The 24,095-nt window shown below is 41.2% G+C and overlaps 1 protein-coding gene across 1 annotated transcript in view; it reads left to right on the top strand.

Annotated features, from left to right (window-relative positions):
• Positions 1-5,200: 5,200 nt before the first annotated feature.
• The window catches only part of LOC143285969 (uncharacterized), a 42,643-nt gene continuing 23,748 nt past the window's right edge, over positions 5,201-24,095 (top strand). The window contains exons 1-2 of the mRNA XM_076593423.1: positions 5,201-5,621; positions 22,772-22,928. Coding sequence (XP_076449538.1) covers positions 22,844-22,928 — 85 coding nt within the window. The 5' untranslated portion in view covers positions 5,201-5,621; positions 22,772-22,843. The remainder of the gene's footprint in view (positions 5,622-22,771; positions 22,929-24,095) is intronic.

Raw genomic sequence — 24,095 nt, 5'->3', positions numbered from 1 at the left:
TTGATTTTTGTTGGATACCATCTCACACTGGATTCCTTTATAACAACCAAGCAGACAGGGCAGCAAAAAGGGGAGCAAAGAATCATATAGATAGTATAAAAGTATATTGCCCATTGCCATACAAGGAAGGAAGCAACATACTAGAAAGAGACTTTTATAGGTGCTTGAATTCAAGTCTAAAACCTCGTCAGTTGACTGTCTCAGACTTTGGTCCGATTCGCAGACCAGTTCTGAGTTTAGCTCTCAGACTATTATCAAGTTCATTACGGACCAAGTATTGTTCTAATGTCAAGTGCATATGCTTTAGTAACCTGACAATTAAGCATATAATTTTTGATTGTAGCTTGATGAAGCCTTATGTACACGAAAATGTGTCTTCACAAGTGACTGAGAACGTTGATGTTTTTGACTTTTTGCATTCATCATCAGTTGTTTCGCTTGTCAGTTTAACGACTTCTCTTTTACGAAGTCCTTTAAGTAATTTCCTGTAATTGTATTTCGATTTTTTTTTCCAAATTTCACCCTTATTTCACCCTCATTTGCCCAGATTCCCCCTACCCTCCATTCATTCACATCTCCCACCCCTTCTAACCGATAATACTCAAATGTATTCATAAATACTTTAACAAAATGTCTTCAAACACCGATATGTGTGACGGGACATTAAACAAAAAGTCCAAAAAAGGCGGAATGAAAGAAGAGAACAGCGTTAAAGAGGAAATAGAGAATGAAGGAATCAAGACATATCATGATCGCTGGATGTGCAAAAGGATAATACGTATATTGTTTCTGGACAATCATCTACATGAACTGACAAACGAAAAACGGCGACTTCTTGGACCGTAAACCCATAATCGCTTTTCACAGTGTCTTGTTTATCCTGACATGAGTATCAAGAAAAAGCATTGTTGAAGTTCTCATCTGGAAAAAAAAAATTCAAATTTTATATACTTATTCATTTATTTGTTTATCTATTCATTTACTTATTTATTCATCAATTTATTTCGTATTCTATTTCTTTTTCTTTCTTGTTGTTGTTGTTGTTGTTGTTGCTGCTGCTGTCTCATCATCTGCGCCGTTTCAGTGGAATTACTCCCGCACCGCTCATCCCGAGATCCTATTTACACACGGCCACACAAGGCTTTGTCTGTCGCTCTCTCAGCGCCGGCGGTCCACGGAGAAACCGTCGATGTCAGGGCGCCATGAGGCCACTCACCAGAGGAGACCCTGCACCACCGCTGTGTCACTTCGGCTGTGTTCAGTAGTGCCTTTTATGATTAACATAGTCAGGACACCACCTGCTAAGCCTCCTACTGCGGCCAGTCATCGCTTTGTCGTGGAGCCAGACTGAGTGAGTGAGCATCCTCCACAGAGTGGAGACCGCCATAACGTCCCTCCGTCCACCAACAGCACAACCGTGAATCTGCCGACACCATAGACCTTGACAAGAACTCACCACAGGAATCAAAGCGGAGGAGGATCGATACTTAGGTCAGCATGAGAACAGGGTATGAAAGGTCACGAAAACTTGGACTTTTTCCCCTCTGTACTGAAGACTAGATTCACGTCGACGTTGTTATGGAGGTTCTTTACAAGCTGGGGGACAAGGTAGTGAGATTTTACACAACGCTTCCTTTCATAATGATTGTATGTTTCAGGCATATTTTCTGCCAAAGTGTTACAGATACTGGCAGTGTTAGTCAGACAAAAAATAGAGCAACTCTCCGCGAGATGGATGATCCTCCTCTGTGCAGTCCCTGTCTTTCCACTGGAGCCCGCAGCACACTCAGCTCTGGGTAGGACCCGGCCGCTGACCGAAATTTTTTTTTTTTTTTTTAAAGAATAATAATGATATTCATATAGCGCTGAATCTTGTACAGAGACAAATCAAAGCGCTTTCGCCACCAGAAGAAGAGAGAAACAAACCAACAAAAACACTCTGCTGGATCTCGAACCCGCGTCCTCCTCCCTCTCAATTGTCCGTGACGCCAACCACCACGCCACGGCGGCTGATGTGTTTGCGACATTTCGCTTTAACAGTCAAAATCCTGAAGAAGAAGAAGAAAAAAAAAGGGGGGAGAGAGAGAGAGAGAGAGAGAGAGAGAGAGAGAGAGAGAGAAAACTCTGGGGACACACACAGTGTTTTTTTGTTGTTTTTTTTATCACAGCCAGATACCCGAAGACAGTGACAAAAACGACATTGCATTGGTCGCCATGTCGACTCCCAGAAAAGAAAACAACACCAACAACAAAAAAGCAACCAACAACAACAACAAAACCACCAAAAAAAAGTTAAGGGGAGAAAACCAGGGAGTTGCAGAAGCAGGAACTGAAAAGTCCTCTGATAATTAAGAACCTGGTAATGAGGATCTGGGGCAACAACAAAAAGTTGGCACTCACTGGGAGAGAAAGAGAGAGTAAAAGAGAGAGAGGGGGGAGAGGGAGGGAGGGAGAGAGACGCACAGAGACAGAGAGAGAGAGAGAGAAGGCACACATGAACGCACAAGCACTCAACACTCACATCCATGCTCGCTCGCATGGCCACTTTATTTTGCGTGCCGAACACGGACACTCCAACATCTCAGCACACCACCGGCAGATTTGAATCCTTTTCTCACCTGCAGAGAGTACAAAAAAACGAAATCAGTCCAGAAAAATTGAAAGCAAGCCGTGAATGGCAGCACCATTCAAGCAGTGAAATGTTACCACCTCCCCCACCCCTTCGCATTGCCCCTTTCCAGCCGATTAAGGAGGAAGGTGGCAGAATGGTTAAGACGCTTATCTGCCAATACAGAGTCCGTGTGGGTCTGGGTTCGAATCCAGCTCTCGCCCTTTCTCCAAAGTTTGACAAGAAATCAAACTGAGCGTCCAGTCATTTGGATGAGACGACAAAAGGATGTTCAGTGTGCAGCATGCATTTGGCCCACTGATAAGGAGCCCATGGCAACGAGAGTGTTGACCTCTGGTGAAATCAATTCTAATAGGTACACAAATAATTATAATTATATGCATGCACTCAAGGCCTGACTAAGCGCGTTGGGTTGTGCCGCTGGTCAGGCATCTGCCTAGCAGATGTGGTGTAGCATACACGGATTTGTTCGAACGCAGTGACGCCTCCTTGAGAAACTGAAACTGAAACTTTCCAGCTGATAGATGGTATATTCACCATTGAAATCTTCACTCAACGTGAGATTAATGAAGCTGTACAGCAAATAAAAAAATGTAAAAAGATAAATCAATAGATAAAAAAGTTAGTAAACAGATAAATAAATAACTAAAAGGAGTCAAGAGGTATACACAGATCAAAGATGGCGTAGATCAATCACTGAAACCTCTCTGTCAATCAGTCAGTCAATCAATGTTTACAGTCGTCACTCAGTCAAATGGTGTGGCTATGGTATGGTGTGGTGTGGTGTGGTGTGGCTATGGTATGGTGTGGTGTGGTGTGGCTATGGTATGGTGTGGTGTGGTGAAGTGTGGTGTGGTATGGTGTGGCGTGATGTGGTGTGGTGTGGTTATGGTATGGTGTGGTGTGGTAAAGTGTGGTGTGGCGGTGGTATGGTGTGGTGTGGTGAAGTGTGGTGTGGTGTGGTGTGGCTATGGTGTGGTGTGGTGTGGTGAAGTGTGGTGTGGCTATGGTATGGTGTGGTGTGGTGTGGTGTGGTGTGGCTATGATATGGTGTGGTGTGGTGTGGCTATGGTATGGTGTGGTGTGGTGAAGTGTGGTGTGGCGTGGTGTGGCGTGGTGTGGTATGGTGTGGTATGGTATGGTGTGGTGTGGTGAAGTGTGGTGTGGCTATGGTGTGGTGTGGTAAAGTGTGGTGTGGCGGTGGTATGGTGTGGTGTGGTGAAGTGTGGGGTGGTGTGGCTATGGTATGGTGTGGTGTGGTGAAGTGTGGTGTGGTGTGGCTATGGTGTGGTGTGGTGTGGTGTGGTGAAGTGTGGTGTGGCTATGGTGTGGTGTGGTGTGGTGAAGTGTGGTGTGTCTATGGTATGGTGTGGTGTGGTGAAGTGTGGTGTGTCTATGGTATGGTGTGGTGTGGTGAAGTGTGGTGTGGCTATGGTGTGGTGTGGTGTGGTGAAGTGTGGTGTGTCTATGGTATGATGTGGTGTGGTGAAGTGTGGTGTGGAGTGGCTATGAAATGGTGTGGCGTGGTGAAGTGTGGTGTGGCTATGAAATGGTGTGGTGTGATGAAGTGTGGTGTGGCTATGGTATGGAGTGGTGTGGTGAAGTGTGGTGTGGTGTGGCTATGCTATGGTGTGGCGTGGTGAAGTGTGGTGTGGTGTGGTGAAGTGTGGTGTGGCTATGGTATGGTGTGGTGTGATGAAGTGTGGTGTGGCTATGGTATGGAGTGGTGTGGTGAAGTGTGGTGTGGTGTGGCTATGGTATGGTGTGGTGTGGTGAAGTGTGGGGTGGTGTGGCTATGGTATGGTGTGGTGTGGTGAAGTGTGGTGTGGTGTGGCTATGGTATGGTGTGGTGTGGTGAAGTGTGGGGTGGTGTGGCTATGGTATGGTGTGGTGAAGTGTGGTGTGGTGTGGTGTGGCTATGGTGTGGTGTGATGTGGTGTGGTGAAGTGTGGTGTGGCTATGCTATGGTGTGGTGTGGTGAAGTGTGGTGTGGTGTGGCTATGGTATGGTGTGGTGTGGTGAAGTGTGGTGTGGTGTGGCTATGGTATGGTGTGGTGTGGTGAAGTGTGGTGTGGTGTGGCTATGGTATGGTGTGGTGTGATGAAGTGAGGGGTAGTGTGGCTATGGTATGGTGTGGTGTGATGAAGTGTGGGGTGGTGTGGCTATGGTATGGTGTGGTGTGGTGAAGTGTGGTGATGACGGTGACGAGGTGAATGAAGACGACAGGTGACGCAGCACCCCCACTCCCACCCACACCCCAACTATCCATCCCCCACCCCACCCCAACCCTACCCTATCCTACCCACCATCCTCACCCTCACATCCCTCTTACACCCACACTCCCACCAACATCAAGTCGCACGTGACACGCGGCTAAAAAAAACAAAACAACAACACCCCTCCACGCTGTCACTGGTCGCCGCCACAGCGCCGCACGGGTCGATAAACGTCACTCAAACACTGTGCCGGCCTCCGGGGGGGCGGGGCCTGTCCGTGGGCTGGTTGGCTGGTGACAGGAGGTTTTTGTCCTCCCGTGCCGCGCCCGACCCATCACAAACCATGCTGCTTTCTGGCTGTGGTGGAGGTGGTGGATGGCAGCAGTGTGTGATTAGTAGTGTTGGAGTGAGTGTGTGGGGAAGGAAAGGAAGCAACACAAGATAGAAGAGTTCAGTGACGGCCACAAGAAAGGCAGCAGGACTAGTCGTGTCTAACGAGGAAGACTACTGGAGGGAATTGCGTTTCGTTGCTGGCCAACCAACAACCCACGGAACTTTGTCTTGCTTGAGAGACACAGAGACAAGAGACATATACGGTAGAGAGAGAAAGAGACAGAGAGGGGGAGAAAGAGGTCTGTCTGGCACAGTGGGTGTGAAGGCGAGGAGGAACGGGGACTGACTGAAGCGAAACGAAGCAAGAATTTTTCTTCGGTGGAGGAAGGTGTCAGCTGTATACTGGATCTGGAGTCGGTCTTTCGCAGTTTGGAGGAAAACAGGTAAAGCTGTGAAGTCATGTGTGTGTGCCTGTGTGTGTGTGTGTGTGTGTGTGTGTGTGTGTGTGTGTGTGTGTGAGAGAGAGAGAGAGAGAGAGAGAGAGAGAACGCAAGCCATGTGTATGTGTATAATTATGGTGTTGTGTATTTCGAACTCATATCCGTGTCTCTTTTGTTTCTTGAATCCATGTTGTGTGCGTGTTTTGTGTGTGTTCATGTTGGTATGCGTGCGTTCGTGCATGCGTGTGTGTGTGTGTGTGTGTGTGTGTGTGTGTGTGTGTGAACGCAAGCCAAGCGCATGTGTATGTGTACATGGTGTTGTGTATTTCGCGCTCATATCCGTGTCTTTTTTGTTTCTTGAATTCATGTTGTGTGCGTGTTCTGTGCGTGTTTATGTTGGTATGCGTGCCTGCGTGCGTGCGTTCGTGTGTGTGTGTGTGTGTGTGTGTGTGTGTGTGTGTGTGTGTGTGTAGTCTTCCGAGGAAATATGTGTTTACATGTTTTAACAATGTGACTCAGGTATGTTCACAGTTGGTATGACTGAAGAGAGATTGTGAATGTGTGTGTGTGTGTGTGTGTGTGTGTGTGTGTGTGTGTGTGGGTAGAGAGAGAGAGAGCGAGTGTGTGTGTGTGTGTGTGTGTGTGTGTGTGTGTGTGTGTTTGTTGTTGTTGTTGGAGACGGGCGTATGTACGCGTGGTTATGTATGTATTCTTGCATGCATGCACTCTGTGTGTGTGTGTGTGTGTGTGTGTGTGTGTGTGTGTGTGTGTGTGTGTGTGTGTGTGCACCTAGAAATGCTACAAGCGTGCTGAGCTGCACTTAACGTGGGTGACGGACAGCGATTGATATCGAATTTTTCGCCCTGCCTTTATTCGCGTGCCGAATATTGTCGCTGTCAAGTCAGAAAGATGCTGTGCAACTGCCTCGCCTTTCGCGCTGTATCGCCCAACAGATATGTGAATTCACAGTCAGCCGTTGTTATTGTGGCAAACCCGTGTGGAGATGGGTTTCTTTGTGTTATAAAACCCTACAAATGCTCCATTTTACCATCCCTATATTTCCCCCTCAGTTTCTGTATGAGATAAAGTACACAATCCTCTTCTTCATCTTAAGATCCATTCAGTGTCCGAGGCAAATGCGAGTGTGTCATGTGTGCATGATGAGTGTGTGTGTGTGTGTGTGTGTGTGTGTGTGTGTGTGTGTGTGTGTGTGTGTGTGTGTGTGTGTGATTGTTTGCGCGTTATGAATCATTTTAACAACAACCAAAAAACGCCTAATGCTAATATTTGACAAACAATGCATAATGTTGATATCACAAAAAAACATCAGCATCAATAACTGAATGAATCTACATTTGATGCTATATTGCACATGTTGATAAAATAGTATGTGGCGTTCTAAGACTCAACCACTTTGTCTGTTTGTCACAAGCGCCAACAATTTTCATTTGTAAATGACAAAACGTTGAAAAGCTACAACATGAAAAAATAATAATTAAAAAAAACACTGCAAATATGCCAATACATCATTCGCACCAAGGAGAGCAGTCTAATTTCACACAAGGACATTTTCACACATATAATCATGTCGTCTCATAATACAATGCGATGCGGTGCAGTACAACACTGTGCAATGCAGCACAGTAACAAGGCAAATGCAACGCAGTACAATACAATAAGCATTTCGTGTTCGCAGTCTTTCTTTGCATGTGGCCAGTTGGGATATTGACCAAACTGGTTAGTGGCCGGTGTGGATATTGGTCAGTTTAGATATTGGCCACATAGGACAGCCGATATTTCTCAACCGAGAGGTTTGGGTTGGATTTCCTTTGTTGTCCGCATTGTCTGACTGTAAACCTTCTCATACTATGATGAAACATTTTAAACCTTGGTAGCGGCAGCTGGATGTCTATAGTGTGACACTGTGTCAGGTTCAGTGGATGGGTAGTGCACACCCCTCGGCAGTACGGTCAGAGGGAGTGACAATCTGGTTGCATTGTTAGGATTGTATCAATATAGAACGCAACATTACGGTCTGTCTGGAATTATGACTTGTGTTCAGAGTGAATTCACGTCGCTTAAACAATTCAACAAAGAAACCCACTTCTTTTTTTTGGGGGGGGGGGGGGGGGGGATGGGGGGGGGAGGGCAAGGGGGGAGGGGGGCTTGCAAAGAATTCGACAGGCTTTTATTTCTTTAGTCTTATAATTCCTTTAGTCATTCGGATAAGACGATAAACCGAGGTCCTGTGTGCAGCATGCACTTAGCGCACGTAAAAGAACCCACGGCAACAAAAGGGTTGTTCCTGGCAAAATTCTGTAGAGAAATCCACTTCGATAGGAAAAACAAATAAAACTGCACGCAGGAAAAAAAAAATGGGTGGCGCTGTAGTATAACGACGCGCTCTCCCTGGGGAGAGCAGCCCGAATTTCTCACAGAGAAATCTGTTGTGATAAAAAGAAATACAAATACAAATAATGACAACAAGGTTGCGTACATCGTACACTGCAGTATATTGCTGTTGGGTAGCTGTGTAGTAGGGAGAGAATGTAGAGGAGATGCAGCAATTTTGATCTTGATCATAATTATGGAAGGATTCTTTGCGAAACAATAAACTTGGTTGACAGTTATCATATGTTTTCCGGTTAATGACGTGTGCGTTCTACTGGTGACATTATCGGCGTGATGGAAAACGGCAGGAAAAGGTGGGGAACGAACAGGGGGTTGCGTTTTGTTGGCACGCGAGCGCGCGCGTGCATGTGTGTTTGTGTGTGTCTGTGTGTGTGTGTCTGTGTCTGTGTACGTGTGTCTGTGTGCGTGCGCGTATGCGTATGTCCATGAGTGCACGCACGCAGGTGAATGTGTTTTAAGAGGTCGACAGAGACTTGACATCATGTAAATGAAAATGGTAGAACTGAACTGGCGAGGCTGCAAGAATGTGAGAAAGTCACAGCAAAAAATTGTCACAGCACAAAAAATGTTTCACGGCACAAAAAAAAAAGTCTTACACAATTCTTCAGACGTTCCAGACATAATATACTGGTCAACAGATTTCATCCCGTATGTCTGTCATAGTATTTCCTTTTCAAATATCGTCTTTGTCCGATTCTCAAGAAACAAATCATCACTAGCAGAAAACAGGTTTTATTAATAACGACATAATGAATAATGACCAAAAAAAAGATAGATAGAAAAAAAACTGTTTAAATGTACATGCCAGAATGCTATTATACGACACGGGTTCCGAACTAAATAACTAAATGAACTATCAGATACGTAGATAAAAAAAATGAACAAGTGGGTAGAAAAACGACACACTGAATGAATGATGTATAAAGCCAAACGTACACCAATCCTTTGAAAAATGCAATTAGTTTTGCACTTTAGAGAGTGAGGGATACACAAAAAATCCACAAAGAAGAGAGGAGAACACACTCACCCACAAAAGGAGAAAGTGGAAGACACATATCCACAAAGAGAGAAGGAGAGATGGGGGGCGGGGGGGGCACACACACACACACACACACACACACACACACACACACACACACACACACACAGACATCCACAAAAGGCTGAGAGAGGAAAAAGTACACATCCATAAAGAGAGAGAGAGAGGAAAAACGCACACATCCACAATAAGAGAGAGAGAGGGGGGGGGTGTGAAGCGCACACAGCCACAAAGGGGGAGAGAGAGAGGGGGGCAGGGAGTTTGGGGGAGGGGACTCACAATTCACATCTTCACCCAAAAAACAAAAAAAAAAGTAGAGAAGGAAAAACAAACGCGCATATCCGCAAAGAGAGAGAGAGAAGGGGAGAGGGAGAGAGATGGAGAGAAGCGCACGTTTGAACAGTGAACAGGGGGAAAAAGTAGTTATCAGGGGAGAGAGAAGAAACTTAGAGGAGGAGAGGATGGAGGGCGCTCCAAGGACCGCACACAACTGAAGGCCACACACACTGAGCAAAGCACAACAAAACAACACGACAACAACAACAAAAAACTAACTGAACTCCCAAAATGAAAACAAAAAAAGACAACACAGGGTTGTTGTTTTTTTGTGCAGAAATCACTAAACACGTAGAAGAAAAAAAAGCCAAAAACGTAAAAAAATAAACACAAAATCAGTAAAAACAATAAAAATTTTTAAAAAAGCAGAAATCTAAACACTTGGAGAAAAAAAGACAAAAACGAGAACACACACACACACACACACACACACACACACACACACACACACACACACACACAAAGCAAAACAAAAACAAAAAAGACAGAACAAAAAAAATTTTTTACACGTAAAGTAGTACAGACATCAGAAGGGTACAGACAAAGGAGAAAAACAAAAACAAAAAAATTTTAAAAAGATTTTTTATACGTGAAGTAGTAGAGAAGTTAGAAGGGTACAGATAAAGGAGAAAAACAAAACAAAACACACACACACAAAAAAAAACAGATTTTTTACACGTGAAGAAGTAGAGAAGTCAGAAATGTAAAGATAAAGGAGAAAAACAAAAAAAGAAAAAAATTTTTTAAACTTGAAGTAGTAGAGAAATCAGAAGGCTAAAGATAAAGGAGAAAAACAAAAAACAAAAACAAAAAAAAAAGATTTTTTACACGTGAAGTAGTAGAGAAGTCAGAAGGCTAAAGATAAAGGAGAAAAACAAAAACAAAAAAGAAAAAAACAGATTTGTTTACACTTGAAGTAGTTGAGAAGTCAGAAGGGTAAAGATAAATGAGAAAAAAAAAGGAAAAAAAGATTTGTTACACGTGAAGTAATAGAGGAGTCAGAAGGGTAGAGATAGAGGAGGACAGAAAATCACGAAGGGGAACCTGAATCAGAGAAACGATGAGGAATAAAAAAAAAAAAAGATAATAATAATAATAACGATTAAAAAACATGTCAACAAAAAAATGAAGAAAGAAAAATCAGAAGATGAAGAGGAGGAGGAGGAAGAAGAAGAAGAAGATGAAGAAGATGATGATGATGAAAGCGAAGGGACAGCTTATAAAGTGAAGGTCTGGGGCAATAGACACACACACGCACGCACACACACACACACACACACACATATATATATATATATATATATATATATATATATATATATATATATATATATATATATACAGACATAGAGAGAAAGGTGGAAAGCAGAAATATAAAAAGAGAATATAGATAATATATATATATATATATATATATATATATATATATATTAAGTAAAAGAGGGAGGGACGGGAGACGGGAAACTGAAAAAAGGGAATCATTTCATTTCGTATTGTTTATCTCAGCTGATCGCATGGACTGACTGAAAGCGTATCACAGACTTAATGCAAACCTCGACATTACCTAACTGACGACAGAGCAATGCAGATAGATTCGAACTCTCTCAGTCTTTTATTATCATGTTTTCATTAGTAGTAGTAGTAGTAGTAGTAGTAGTAGTAGTAGTAGTAGTAGTATACTTATCATTATTATTATTATCATTATTATTATTTTAATCAACTTAATTTTCTTTAATGTTTGATGGGTGTCAGTGGGTGACAGGGAGTGAGCAGGGAGCTGAAAAAGAGTGTTGTGACGCATCGCGAAACAATCATGTACACATTTGAATATATATATATATATATATATATATATATATATATATATCTGCTCATCTATCTGCCTGCCTAGATATCTATCGATATTATCTATCTATCTGCATCTATCTATCTATCTATTTATCTATCTATCTATATTCAGTCAAATATCATCATCTTAGATGAACAGACTATAAATGAATAAACGAAACAAATATCTATCTATATGTTACAAATGTATACAACATTGACTATATATATATCTGCTTATCTATCTGTCCGCCTATCTATCGATATTATATATCTATATGTCTATCTACCCATCCATCTATACGTAGCAAATGTCATGTAATGTAATGCAACTGGATGTTGATATATAGACCACTCTGACGATCGAAGCACGAACAAAATTCAACCAATGAACACATTTTCAGATAAAAAATAAAAATAATGTGTCACTAACGCAACTGGACATTAATGCAAGAAAGGAATGGGGGGGGGGGGTGAGGGGGGATGGGCTGGGACACACACGGAGAGGAAAAAAAAATGGTGAAACAGATAAAAGAAGAACAAGAGATAAAAGTGAGAAAATAATGTGGAACAGATAAAGAGGGAAACAGAAAAGGAAGTAGGGAATAGATGAAAACAGAAGAAAGCGGAGAAAATAAGAGATGGGGGGTCGGAGGGAGAGGGGGGGGGGGGATAAAAATAGCAAAAACTGGAGGCTAGAGAAAGGCGGAGAAGAAAGGGAGGAGGAAAAGAAGACTGAATAATTATGATCGGAGAGTTGAAGGTAAAAAGGTACAGACATAAAAGAAGAGGGGAGTTTATTGATCTATCTATCTGTATCTGTCTGTATATTTAGCTCTATTTGTCTAACTATTCATTTATTTATTTATTTTTATTAAGTTATTTCCTTGTTGCCATTAACCCAACCGACAACAGCTGTGAGCAAGGGGTACAATCCAAGAAAAAGGGGAATAAAGAGTGATGACAAAGGAGGTTGGAAAGAAAAATAAAAAACCATGATAAAACAATAGAGAAAAAAATAGATATATTAGTACAAAAGTCAGAAGAGTTTTGTTTGTGCTCTTTCTTTTCTTTACTTTTTTTTCTTTCTTTTTCAAAGAGGATTTTATGATTGATTCTGGATGTTCACACTCGGCAGACAGCTTGCCTGCGAACCGAAAACACATTCGCATGCACATGCACATCATTTTACACGCACAAGCATATTTTTGCGCGCACAAGCACACATATTGGCGCACACCACACATGCACATATAGTGGCAGCGCACATTCGCACACACGCAAAGACATGCTGTTACAGTTTCCTTTTTTTTCGTTGGATATGTTGTGCTGTTGTAAGAAAAACCGACAACACTGACTGTCATCATCAATACAATAATGTACATTTATATAGCGCCCTTTCTCACATAGAGCTCAGGGCGCTTTACATGAAAGAAAAATATTACAAGTAACATAAAACATTCATGACCACTCTTTCTCAAAAAAAAAAAACCTCCCCCCACTCACACTCTCTCACTCCACATACATCCAAAGTGAGCTGACATTGTTGGTGTTGGAGAAAAGGAAGCTGAGAGTACTTATAGATAGGTTTTAAAAAGATGAGTCTTTAGTGATGAGCGAAAAGCAGAAATAGAATCAGATGCACGGATATAATGATAGTGGTTGATGTGCTCATTGCTTTGACAAACTGGCTTGCTGAGCAATGCTTAAGCCTGCTTCTGCCATGTAATGATGAACTAAATGACTTATTGGGTTAGTCATTTCTTTCGGTTAACAGAAAGCGAGTTTCACAATCAATCGCACTTTTTTTCCCCTCCCTTTCTAACTGGAATAATCAATACATGAAACAGCACGTGTCATCACTAAGCTGCCGTGGATCTTTGCTCTCCTTGACACAGTTTATGCATATGAATATCTGTTATTAATATCATTATTATTATTATCATCATCATTAGTAGTAGTAGTAGTATCAACGACAACGACAACAACAACATCACCACTTTTATCAAGATTCAAATATGATGTTTGTAACAATAGCAGAAGGGGAAGAACAACTATAGATTAGTTTAAGTTCACGTTGTCGTTGAATGTTGTCGTCATCAGGTAAGGCGTCATGACGGAAGTGAAAGAACTCACGGGAACACGAAAGCGGTTTCCCTAAAAAAAATATATATTAAAAAATAAAATAAATAAAAAATGTGCATATATATATATATATATATATATATATATATATCATCATGGAGTCTCCCGTCGAACCGACGGATGAGTAGACAGGCAGGCTTATCTGTCGGTGTGTGTCCTCATATGGGAGAAGAGGCCGATTCTGGACGCGCAGCACTTCCCACAGGTGTTGCAAGGGAAAACGTGGCTGACCAGCACAGGTGACTTTTTTTTTTTTAGTGAAGAGGAGTTGTGCAGTCCCTTCCCCACTCTCTCGCCTACCGACGCTCACAGTCCCACAGGTGCAGATACTGCCACGTGTAGAACGGCCTCGGCAGGTGCAGGATTTTTCTTCGGAGTTCCGTCTCCTAGGAGGACTTCCAGCCAAGGATAAGAGCTCCTTCTGCCCTTTGGTCATCCTCTTCCGCCTTCACAGCCGTTGGGAAAGGTTTCCTCCTCCGCCTGGTCCGTCATTGGGAGACTTCACATATGTGTGCATGTGTGTGCGTGCGTGTGTGTGTGTGTGTGTGTGTGTGTATGTGTTTGTGTGTGTTCTATTATTGTCATTGTTATTATCATTATAATCATGGTTAGTGTTATTATATATATATATATATATATATATATATATAAACAAAGGGGAGAGGGGGGCAGAGGAGAGTGGGTGGCGCCAGACTGTGGCGACACACTGTCTAGGGGAGAGCAGCCAGGCTGTGTAGCAAACAGGACAACGTTGTCCAGTTATTGTCAGACTAAATCCAATCGCCAGTTGATACAGTTATTATAAGCAACTCGCCACTGAGAATCAATACAGGGACCTCAGAGCAAGACAACACTACCAAAAAAAAGAAGTAAATGAATAATAGAAATAACCATTGTAATCATTATAATATCATGATTGTAATAACAAAGTAATAATGATAATAATAATAGTAACGATAACGATAATGATAATAAAGACAACAATAATAATGTTGGTGATGATGATGATAAAATAACAATGGAAATAAATACAATATGAATAAAGCAAACTAGCGAACAAAACTTTGCATAAAACGAGAGTTAATTCGGGAAACAAGACAGTGTTTCTAGACGGGGAAACTTCTTCTACCGAACAAACAAATAAACTGACGATTAACACAATTTGTCTTGCCTCAAATGTAAGAAGCTGCTTCGTTGCAAAAGAAATGATACTACTATTTCACGTTTTTCTCGATATTTTTTTCTCTGCTTCTGGTTTTGTCTGGTTGTGGTTTTTTTGTTTGTTTGTTTGTTTGTTTTGTTTTTTTTGTTTTGTTTGTTTTTGTTGTTGTTGTTTTGCTATTGTTGTTGGGGGGTGGGGGTGGGGGGTTTGCTGGGGTTTTTTTTTGTTTTTGTTTTTTTTTTCTTCTTCTTCTTCTTTTTTTCATAAGACGATTTTACAAACAAGTTGCACACATTTTCCTTGCCGGATAGAGTTACGTTCAATACTGCGTAATGTGTTTCTTTAGTTGTTGAAGCAGATACTTTGTTTTTGAAGAAACCGTTTAAGGGGTCGTTATAAAATTCGTTTGGAGACGGTCTAATTGCTGGATACTGCTTAAACTGAATTAAATCCGCCTTTTATGCCTGTCCATGTCAAACTCAGCTCTCTCATCTCCGTCCGTAATGAAGAGAGCAGATGAAAAGGGAGACGAAGTAGAAGAAGAAGAATGGGAAGATCAGAAAGAAAGGAAAGAAAGAAAGGAAGAAAGAAAACTAAAACAAACAAAAAACAATAACAGCAAAAACAACACAAGTAGATTAAAAAAAAAAAAGGAGGGAAAGACACAATCAATGCATCTCTAGTAATACATTACCTAAATTTAGACTGTTTTACATTCCATATGGCGTATGAAAAGTATTCTATATTTAAAAAAAAAAAAAAAAAAAAAAAAAAAAAAACCCACCCACGAAAATCACAAAATCAAAGTAGACAAAAAGGACTGCAACCAGTTCCAACAACATACCCTAATCAAGTCATACAAATCATCAAATACCACCCCAACGCCAACGAGGGCATGAAATTTTGATCGACACGAACTTTAAGATCATTTATACTAATTATTCGGTATGATATACACTCATTACTCTGTATGGCATAAATCAATTCAGCTATAGACACAGGATGAGGTACATAAAAGCACACGTCATAATTGTGACAGAGCTAGACGGAGAAGATTGTAAAAATTAATTGCCATCACATTTGTTGCAATCAATTGATCATGTGGAGTGATGGCCTAGAGGTAACGCATCCGCCTAGGAAGCGAGAGAATCTGAGCGCGCTGGTTCGAATCACGGCTCAGCCGCCGATATTTTCTCCCCCTCCACTAGACCTTGAGTGGTGGTCTGGACGCTAGTCATTCGGATGAGACGATAAACCGAGGTCCCGTGTGCTAGCATACACTTAGCGCACGTAAAAGAACCCACAGCAACAAAAGGGTTGTTCCTGGCAAAATTCTGTAGAAAAATCCACTTCGATAGGAAAAGCAAATAAAACTGCATGCAGGAAAAAAGAAAAAAATTTTAATGGGTGGCGCTGTAGTGTAGCGACGCGCTCTCCCCGGGGAGAGCAGCCCGAATTTCACACAGAGAAATCTGTTGTGATAAAAAGAAATACAAATACAAAATACAAATACAAAAAAGCTTTAGAGTTGGCATGAAAGAAAGAGCAAAGCAAAGATGAGTAGATCTGTCAAGATTAGCGGCTATACAAACTAGTTACTACCCAGGACTCCACTTTTGAAACGCCTTGGGTGATAAGTATTCAAGAGACCACCGTACCTACGGGTAAAAGTGTACTTTGTGGGTAAATCTACAAACGGGCCTTGCTTCGTCGTATAGATTTACCTGCAGGTACGATGGATGGTCTGTTGAATACCATCCCACCCGGACAGAGAACCAGAACTCACCTCCAGCCCCTCCACCCCTACTCCGAACAACAACACCCCACACTGGACCGGACCAAGACCCCAAGCCGAAGTTGGACCGTAAAGACACTAAACAACAGGTCTTTAATTAAATACAACACACAACTCTAATATCACAGCTCCAGAATTCACACTTTAAAAAAAAAAAAAAAGCGTGAGCCTGTTGACACTTTATACATGTATCGCCATGAGCCCAACACAGCGCCATCACACTATCATTTCATAAACGAAAAAAAAAAAAAAAACAGGAAAGAAAAAAAAAGGACGCTTCTTCTTCAGGAAATATAAAACTAGTGTCAATTTCACCGGCATTTCATGCACACTAGTTTTTGGGGTTGTTTTTTTCTCTCTGTGTGTTTTTCCCCCCCTCTCTCAATGATTTCTTCTCTGTCCCTTGTTGAGTGGGAGAGAAAGAGGGAGGAAGGGGGATGGGGGGTGGGGGGTGGCGGGGAGGACCATTTTGCTCTCCCCTCTCCACCTGCTTACAGGCTAGATGGCGGATATTGATCGGGAAAGTGCCTCTTAATGAAATTATTCCATTAGGGGAGCGGAGTGCAGAGAAGTGTTTGGCCAGTTGTTTTTTGTTTTTTTTTAAGTAATCCAAAACACTTCTTACCCACCCCACCCCACCCTGTTGTCCCCTTCTCTCCCTTCCTCCCTCCCCTCTTCTCTCTCTCTCTCTCTCCCTCTCTCTCTCCCGCCCCCTCTCTTCTTCTCTCTTCCCATCTCCCCCCTCTCTCTCTCTCTCGCCCCTCTCTCTCTTTTTCTCTCTTTCCATCTCCCTCACTCTTTCTCTCTATCTCCCCCTTTCTCTCTCTCTTCTATCCTTCACTCCAAGTCTACCCCAAATCCTCCCCCACCCCCTTCCTCTAACCCGCCCTCCCCCCCTTCCTCACTCCTCACCCACCCCCCACCCCCACCCCACCTTCTCTTTTCTCGACTTTTTTTTCCCCTGGTTCTGTCTAAACGCTGAAGAAAGAAAATTATGACGTTACTTTATTTTCAGAGCAGATTTAATCTCCCCTTTCCACCCTGTCACCTCCTCCCCCCTTTCCTCTGCTCCGCTCCCTTCCCTCTTCCTTCTCGGTATTTACTGAGTAGAACGGCGGTCTTTTGTATTCTGTTAGTGTGTGTGTGATATGTGTTACCTGTATGGGGGAGTCTATCATGTTCTATTGTTCTTGTTGTTGTCTTCAGTTACAAATTTTAGTTTTCGTGAGAAATATGAAACTTTGATGCCTCACTCTCTTTCTCTCTAACTGTATCTCTGTCTCTGTCTCTGTCTCTGTCTCTGTCTGTCTCTCTCTCTCTCTCTCTCTCTCTCTCTCTCTCTCTCTCTCTCTTTCCACCTGTCACCAGGTGAAACCTATAAGACATTTCCTTTTAATATGTGACAAATATTTTCGCTGATTATATTTACCGAGGCAAAGATAAAATAAATAAAAAACAACCAAACAAACAAAAAACCACACAAAAAAACGAAGTTAACTAATGTATGATCAGTGTAAATGCCTTATTCAATTCCCGCAGTTTCCTGAGCTATACTTAACATCTTGGAGAGGAAAACAAATATTGTGTCTTTGTTAAAAGAAAAAGGTAACTGGATTAAAGAAACAGACTTGCATTAAGCAATTACATGATTTGATTTAATTTTCTTTCTTTTCTTTAAATTTTGAGTGTAAAAGGATTAAAGCTTATTACGCTTGTTTAACATTCTACTTACCAACAATCAGCTGAAGAAGAAGAAGAAATGTAAATCAAGAGAAAATGAAATAAAGTAAAATCGTAAAATAAAGAAATGTTTAAGCAGTGCTTCACATAGATCTTTTAGCGAATGCAATCAGCCAAGAAAGAAACACACTGGTGTTGTTTTGTTGTTGTTGTTGTTGTTGTTTTTGTTGTTTGTTAATTCTCAGTTGCTTTGTTCGTTTCCACGTTGTGAAGCTGATGATAATTATAGTATCAGGTAAAACTGATGTTCATGTTGCGAGCTACAATGAAGATAGTCATGCATGGTGGTTTTGTTCATGACATTTACAAGTTGTTTGCATTGACCTGACTGGCTTGTACATTTCAACGAAAAAGAACACCCACTTCTTTTGAAGCAAAAACGAACAACAAAACAAAAAAACCGAAGGAAACGAGAGAGAGAGAGAATATACCCAAACCAGTCATGTTATAAAAAGAATATTTGTGGGGGGAGGGGGAGGAGAAGGAGTGCTATTGCGTACATGTGTGTGTGTGTGTGTGTGTGTGTGTGTGTGTGTGTGTGTGTGTGTTGCATTGAGTTATTCTTTTTGTCATAACAGATTTCGCTGTGTGAAATTCGTGCTGTTCTCCCCAGGGTGAGCGCGTCGCTACACTGAGAGCGCCACCCTACCCTTCTTTTTGTATTTTTTCTGCCTGCAATTTTATTTGGCTTTTCCACACAATTTTGCCAGGAACAACCCTTTTGTTGCCGTAAGTTATTTTACGTCCGCTAAGTGCATGCTGCACACGGGACCTCGATTTATCGTCTCATCCGAATGTGTGTGTGTGTGTGTAGCCAGACAGACAGACATGCAGGCACTGAAACCGACAGACACACATGTTGACGTCAATTCCCAGCTGACGCTATCCGTGACGTATTGTTCCCTGCCCGTGTCCTCCTCCAGACCTGACGTGCAGAAGCCTTAGGATGCAGCCCCATGCCTGGCTCTTTTCCTTCCTTGTGTTTATGCTGCGGATTCCCAGAAATTTAATCTGCTCACAACAACTAATTGAAAAATGGGTTTTCCAGATTTCGTGTCCAGTGTCTCGCTGGCATTATTAGGCGCACAAAGTGTTGGGAGCCGGGGATCTTCCCCCAATTTAATCAGCTCAGGGAGAACATCTTCAAGCTGTGTGTCAATCCATAAAGTGGCTTGAAGTTCAACCCCACCCCCCTCCTCACACACACACACACACACACACACACACACACACACTGTCACTCTCTCTCACAGACACAGACACACGTACGCACGCACGCACACACACACACACACACACACACACCTTCCTCTTCTCCGCACTCTCTGTTTTTCCTGCTCCTGTTGCCAGCTATCTTCCTTCCAACAAGACAGTCTGTTAATTATGACCAAACCACGATTCCAGGAGAGCCGGTTTTCATTCTGAACCCGTGATTCCAATATGATGTAGTTTGATGTACCGTGGACAGGGGGCAAGTCACTAGTGGCGTGTCATATTTCCAAGGTCCATGAAGAATAGTGTGACTATCAGTTTCGGACACACACACACACACACACAGAGGAGAGAGGAACAGGGAAAGTAGTGACGCTATAAAGCCTGGGAGTGGGGTAGGAGATGACGCATTTTTGTCCAAAATCACAAGTGTGGCTAGATGTTAAGCAAAAGAACAAACGAACACACACACACAGATAGCAACATTTGGTGCATCGTTTTATATTCAGTGAAAGAGCGAGAACCAAACAGACAGACAGACATAGACAGAGACAGAGACAGACTGTCTCTATATAAAAGTGTTGGTGGACCTTCTGTACACACTTTCTGTCTTTTTGTCCTTTTCTCCCCTCCACTTTTTCCTTTCTCATTTGCCCCTCCGTCTCCTGCAGGGAGGGACGTGGCGGGATGGTTAAACCGCTCATCTGCCGATACAGTGTCCGTCAAGGTCGGAGTTCATTTCCGCACTCTCCCATTCTCCCAAGTTGGACTGGGAAAACCAAACTGAGAGTCTGGTTGTTCGGATGAGACCATAAGCGAGGTCCCGTGTGCAACATGCACTTGGCGAAACAATGATAATAATATTATATTATAACAATGATGATGATAATAATAATAATGATGATGATGATGATATTAATGATGATAATAATAATAATAATGATAATGATAATAATGATGATGATAATAATAAAGAACCATTAGCAACGAAAGTGATGTCCTCTGGCAAACTTCTGAACAAGAACTCCACTCTGTAAGGAGTTAAGGGCCGAAACACTTGACTGAGGGAGGGCTTCTTCTCTGAAGACCTTGTACTGCCCAGCTCTGCCTAGACTTTCTTATCACTCCAAATATATCTGCATGCATTCAAGGCCTGACCAGCTCGTTGGCTAATGCCACTGCCAGGCATCTGCCAAGCGGATGGGGTGTAGCGTATACGGATTTGTCCGAACGCAGTGACACCCCCCCTTGATAAACTGAAACTGAAACTCTCCTTCAAGCACAGATTTTTGGGAAGGATAGGCCACGCCTAAAATCTTATCCTTAAATGAAAACGTTTTGAATTCTGAGTTGTTTTTTTTCTTTTTCTTATCTTTTTTTTTTTTATATACTTTCTTTCCCCCCCCCCCCCCCCTTCCCCCCTCTCTTCTTCTCTTCTTCTTCCTTTTCATGTTTCATATTTCCCTTGCCCCCTACTTCTCCTTTTTTCCTCATCTTTCCCATTGCCCATCTGTCAATTTGGGGCCATTCTGCACTTGACTGCAGATCTTGTTCCCCGGAAAATTTCGCATCATGTTCCTTTTAAGCAGTCATAAATCCAGCTGCAAAGTAGGAAATGATATGAAAGGAGTTATCGGGGTGGGTTTAAAAGTCGGTGTTGAGTGTTGTGTGATGGCTGCATCTCCATTAGATGTTGCGTGATGAGACTGCAACAGTGAACAATTAAAAAAAAGGAAAAGAAAAGAAAAAAACCACACACACACACACACACACACACACACACACACACACACACAAATAACAACAAACAGAAAGATGATTAAACCAAATAAATCGAGCAAAACAAATTACACACGCACACACACACACACACACACACATATATATATATATATATATATATATATATATATATATATATATATATATATATATATATATATATATATATATAATGTTTAGGTATGTATAATTAATGTGAAAGATTCGGACTGTGGCATGTGTTTTGACAACGGTGTAAACAGTTTTTTTATGTACACGACACTGCTATGGCTCAACAAAGAGATAAAGTGTAAAGGATTTTTTTTTTAATAAGAAATACCATTTCAATTTACTGTAAATCATAACTGACGTTTTTGTATTTTGTTTCCTTTGGTAGCGGCCCTCCGTTGACATTATTTTCAACATGTTTGTCTTCGTGTGGGACCATTAATTATTCCGCTGCATTCGATTCAGACAGCACTATCGATATAAAAAATTTTTTTAAAATCATAACAATACTAAGTAATTATGATAATAATAATAATAATAATGATAGTAATGATAACAATAATGATGATAATAAGAACAATGATACTACCACTACAACTGCTACTGCTAATTATCATTATCTTTTTTTCTAATTTCAGATATCATAACAATGATAATGATACTAAATGAATGAATACGATTTAAATGGGGGGGAAAGCAGACCTGTGCTCAGTTTGGATCAGAGCTTTCGTTTCCATACACAGATATGTGAAATATAATTGACCTTCACGTGAAATGAACGCTGTGGGTTCAGTTCTGATATACAAAGCCAGACTATGTTGAATCGTTGTTTTCTCTGTGACTGCATATCAGTTTTCAGGACCATTTCCATCTCGCCTTCTTCTTCTTTGTGGTTTTTTTTTCCCAATATCTAATATCATCACCTAGGCTACACCTGATAAAATGGTCGAATAGCGATTTAAAGATTTAAAGAGGAGAGCTTGTTGACTGACTTTCACGAATATCAATGTGGCTGTGGTGTTGTTGTTGGTTTTATATATATATATATATATATATATATATATATATATATATATATATATATATATATATATATATATATATATATATATATATATATATATACCAGTGTTTTAAATGCTGCTCCCGAGGTGAAGGCTACTAAGGATAACGTCAGTGCAAAGAGCTGTCAGCTGTTTTGCAGGTTTTGTTAGATGACAACAACAACAGTAACAAGAAGAACAACGATTACGATAATAATGATGATGATGATAATAGTAAGAAGAAGAACGATGATGATGATGATGATAACAATGATAGCCCAATCTTCTGTGAGCACTTCCCGGGGAGAGAGAGGGGGAGGGGGGTTGAACTTCTACCCAGGAAGAACAGCCCAAATTTCACACAGTAATCTGTTGTGACAAAAAGTAACGTAATAGAATACAATAGAACCAAGTACAATGGAATAATTATAATAGATGCATTTTGTTCCCTCTCGTGTTTTCAGCCAGTTCGGCTATTTCTCTTGTTCACTCTCTTCACGAATCTTATTAAGTATTGGTTTTCATTATTTACTTTATATCTATTTCATCTCTTTATCTGTTATACATTTTCGTTTAAATTTCATTATATTTGATGTGTACCCACTCATCACGTTAGATATACAGTTAGGAAATTTAACAGGCTTGTAACGAAAATTTATTTTTCATTTTCAGAAAAAAAAATTTGACAACAGGACTGCGGAGCGAGAAGTGACGTCATAGTGACGTGTACAGAGCAGTGACATCATGTTCTGTTTCCACTGCCCTCCGACCTTTCACCCGGCAGCACGCCCTCTGTCGGTGGACTACTCCTGCCAACCACACCCTCCATGTGAGTGGGCTGTGTGTGTGTGTGTGTGTGTGTGTGTGTGTGTCTGTGTGTGTGTGTGTGTCTGTGTTTGTTCTGTTGTTTTGTTATCATTGTTATATTTTTTTTTCTGCTGCTTCTTATTGAAATCACTTTTCATACAACGCAGACTGGACAGCTATTCAAACAATAAGAACAACAAAGACAACAAAAAAGCTTTTTTATTCATGTTTGTACTACCGTAATTGTATTCATTAATGTTGCAACTTCTAAACATAGAAGCTGTCAAAGGCATGTTTCGCCGGTTAAAATATGTTGTGGATTAGAGGTCGGTGATGTTCGTTGACGATTCAGATTTTGCGCTCACATGTACGTTGTCAAAACAACACACACCAAAACACTGTATTTGTTCCCTGCATTTGTTTTTGCTTTGTTTGTTTATTTGCCAGCAAAATTCATAGTATACTTCGTCCTTGAAGACGTTGTGAGACTTTTTAAATGTTTCGTAATGGTCTCATTAAAAATTGTTACTATCATTATCATTACCATTCTTATTATTATTACACCGATGCTGCTGCTCCTTTGGATGTGGTTAGTTTGGGGTTTGCTCTTATATATATATATATATATATATATATATATATATATAAAATATATCAATCTATCTATCTATCTATCTATCTATCTATCTATCTATCTATCTATATATATATATATATATATATATATATATATATATATTGATACCGTTGATGTTGCTGTTCTTGTTCTTCCTCCTCCTCCTCCTCTTCTTCTTCTTCTTCTCCTTCTTCTTCTTCTCCTTCTTGTTCTTGTTCTTCCTCCTCCTCCCCTTCTTCTTCTTCTCCTTCTTCTTCTTCTCCTTCTTGTTCTTGTTCTTCCTCCTCCTCCCCTTCTTCTTCTTCTCCTTCTTGTTGCTCTTCTCCTCCTCCTTTTTGCTGTTGTTCGGTTGTTGTTGTTTTTTCTTCTCTTTTCCCATGTACGGTTTCTCCTTCTGCTTCTTCCCTCTGTTCTTGTTGTTCTCCTCCTTCTTCTCCTTGTTGTTCCTCTTGTTCTCCCTCTCTTTGTGGTGTTTTTCATGTTCTCCTCCTTCCTCTTCTTCTCCTTCTGTTGCTTCTTCTTCTTCTTCTTTTTGCTGTGCTCCTCCTGCTTCTTCTTCTCCTTGTTCTTGTT

The sequence above is a fragment of the Babylonia areolata genome, chromosome 1, assembly GCF_041734735.1.
Source record: "Babylonia areolata isolate BAREFJ2019XMU chromosome 1, ASM4173473v1, whole genome shotgun sequence".
Classification (NCBI taxonomy): Eukaryota; Metazoa; Mollusca; class Gastropoda; order Neogastropoda; family Buccinidae; genus Babylonia; species Babylonia areolata.
The sequence above is the reverse complement of the archived record's forward strand: the minus strand, read 5'-3'. Positions and strand labels throughout refer to the sequence as shown.